Raw genomic sequence first — 2,026 nt, forward strand, 5'->3', positions numbered from 1 at the left:
ACCCACACAGACATGGAGAGAATGTGCAAACTCCACACAGACAGTCACCCAAGAGTGGAATTGAACCTGGGTCCCTGGCACTGTGAGGCAGCAATGCTAACCACTGTGCCACCTTTGATCAATGGTTGGGTACTAAAGGAATTGTGGGATACCGGGATGGAGCGAAAAGGAAGAGTGCAGGTAGATGATTGACCATCATCTTGTTGAAAGAGAAAAAAGACTTTGAATGGGCTCATTAAAGTTTCTATTCCCAGCATTTCATCTGCCCAAAGACCAAGCATAGACCCAATGGGCTACATTGACTTCTGACTGTATTATAAGGTGCTATAACACCAATAACTGAAAAAAGCAATCACCTACCCAGAACCGTCACGATGGTCTTTATTAGCTTCATAGGCATCTTGTTGCGTTTGATGGAGCCAGTGGTGTGAGACATCAAGTTTAAGGTTTTCTTTCTGACGTAGATATAAATCCGCAGATATATTATTACAACAAAGCCAAGTGTGAAGAGGTTGAATAAAGCCCAGAATGTCAGGAAACTCCTGCTGTAAATGGGGGCCAGTGACGAACAAGTGCTGATGTTACAGATGCAATTCCACCCCATGTTGGGGATGGTGGCCATGAAGATAGCAGTTCCCCAGATGACCAGGACCAGGAGAGTGACGCGTCGTTTTGACAGGCTGCTGTGGAGCCTCATCTTGATGACAGAAAGGTAGCGTTCGATCGCAATTACCAGTAGGCTGTACAGTGATGCACAGAAGCTCACGTTCAGTAGCGCCTCGCGCAGCAGGTAACGGTGCACTGACAGTGTTCTCGAAACTGGACCCGTATTAAACATCAGGAAGACATAGGCCAGGCTGGCAAAAATGTCAGCAGCCGCGAGATTGGCAAGCAGGTAGAAGAAAGGGAAATGGAACCGTCGGTTGCGTACCACAGCGATTATGATCATGGTATTAGACAGGAAGATAAACAGGCAGCAAACTATACCAAAGCCCAAACCGAGGTAATAGCTGCCCTTCAATTTATCTTCTCTCGAGCTACTTGTGAGATTGTAGAAAAAGTTCATTGTTTCGTTATAGTAGCAGGTTGCCATCTTCCCTTCCAATTTTACGTCTGTAAAAGGAGACAATGTAAATAAAATAAATATCCAGGCAGCTGGGAGACCTCTGACAGAAATTTGTCTGACAGATTCTGCAGTAGACAAAGTCCCTTCAGTAAACAGAACACTTCATGACATTTAAATAACAGAAACAAGGAGACCATGCAATTGAGCTTTAGCATGAAATTGTTATACTGCCCTTGCTGCAGTCAGGACAGGGAAGCAGCTAGGGGTTTTTAGAAATGGCACATTGGTCTGTGTGTGCGTGTGTGTTTGTGTGAGCGAGTGTGTATGAAAGTGTGTGTGTGTCAGAGAGTGTGTGTCTGTGTAAGAGAGAGTGTGTGTGTGCGTGTGTGCGTGTGTAGTGTGTGTAGTGTGTGTGTATGCGCGTGTGTGAGCATGTGTGTGAATGTGTGTGTGAGTGCGTGTATGTGTGTGTGAGCGTGTGAGAGTGTGAGTGTGTTTGGGGGGAGTGTGTCTGTAGTGGTGTCGGGGGTCAGTGTATCTGTATGTGGATGGGGAGTCTGTGTGTGTGTATGGGGGTTAGTGTGTGTGTGCGTGGTGAGTGCGGGGAGGAGGGGTCATTGTGTGTGTGCAGGGGTATGAGTGGGTCTGTGTGTGGATGGGGAGTCTGTGTGTGTGTATGGGGGTGAGTGTGTGTGTGCATGGTGTGTGCGGGGAGGGGGTGTGTTTGTGTGTGTGGAGGGGTACGAGTGGGTCTGTGTGTGGATGGGGAGTCTGCATGTGTGTATGAGGGTGAGTGAGTGTTTGGGGGGGGAGGGAAAGGGTGCCAGTGTGTCTGTGTGTGTGGGGGGGAGTGTGTCTGTGTGTGTGGGGGGGATGTTGAGTGTGTGTGTGTCGGGGGGAGTGTGTCTGTGTATGTGTGTGGGGGATGTTGAGTGTGTCTGTGTCTGAGAGGGATGTTGA

The 2,026-nt window shown here is 48.3% G+C and overlaps 1 protein-coding gene across 1 annotated transcript in view; it reads right to left on the reverse strand.

Moving 5' to 3' along the window:
- Positions 1-352: 352 nt before the first annotated feature.
- Positions 353-2,026, reverse strand: part of LOC109924871 (lysophosphatidic acid receptor 3-like) — a 38,113-nt gene continuing 36,439 nt past the window's right edge. Inside the window, exon 2 of the mRNA XM_048602264.1 lies at positions 353-1,113. Coding sequence (XP_048458221.1) covers positions 353-1,093 — 741 coding nt within the window. The 5' untranslated portion in view covers positions 1,094-1,113. The remainder of the gene's footprint in view (positions 1,114-2,026) is intronic.

Source organism: Rhincodon typus, chromosome 10 (assembly GCF_021869965.1).
Source record: "Rhincodon typus isolate 14 chromosome 10, sRhiTyp1.1, whole genome shotgun sequence".
Lineage (NCBI taxonomy): Eukaryota > Metazoa > Chordata > Chondrichthyes > Orectolobiformes > Rhincodontidae > Rhincodon > Rhincodon typus.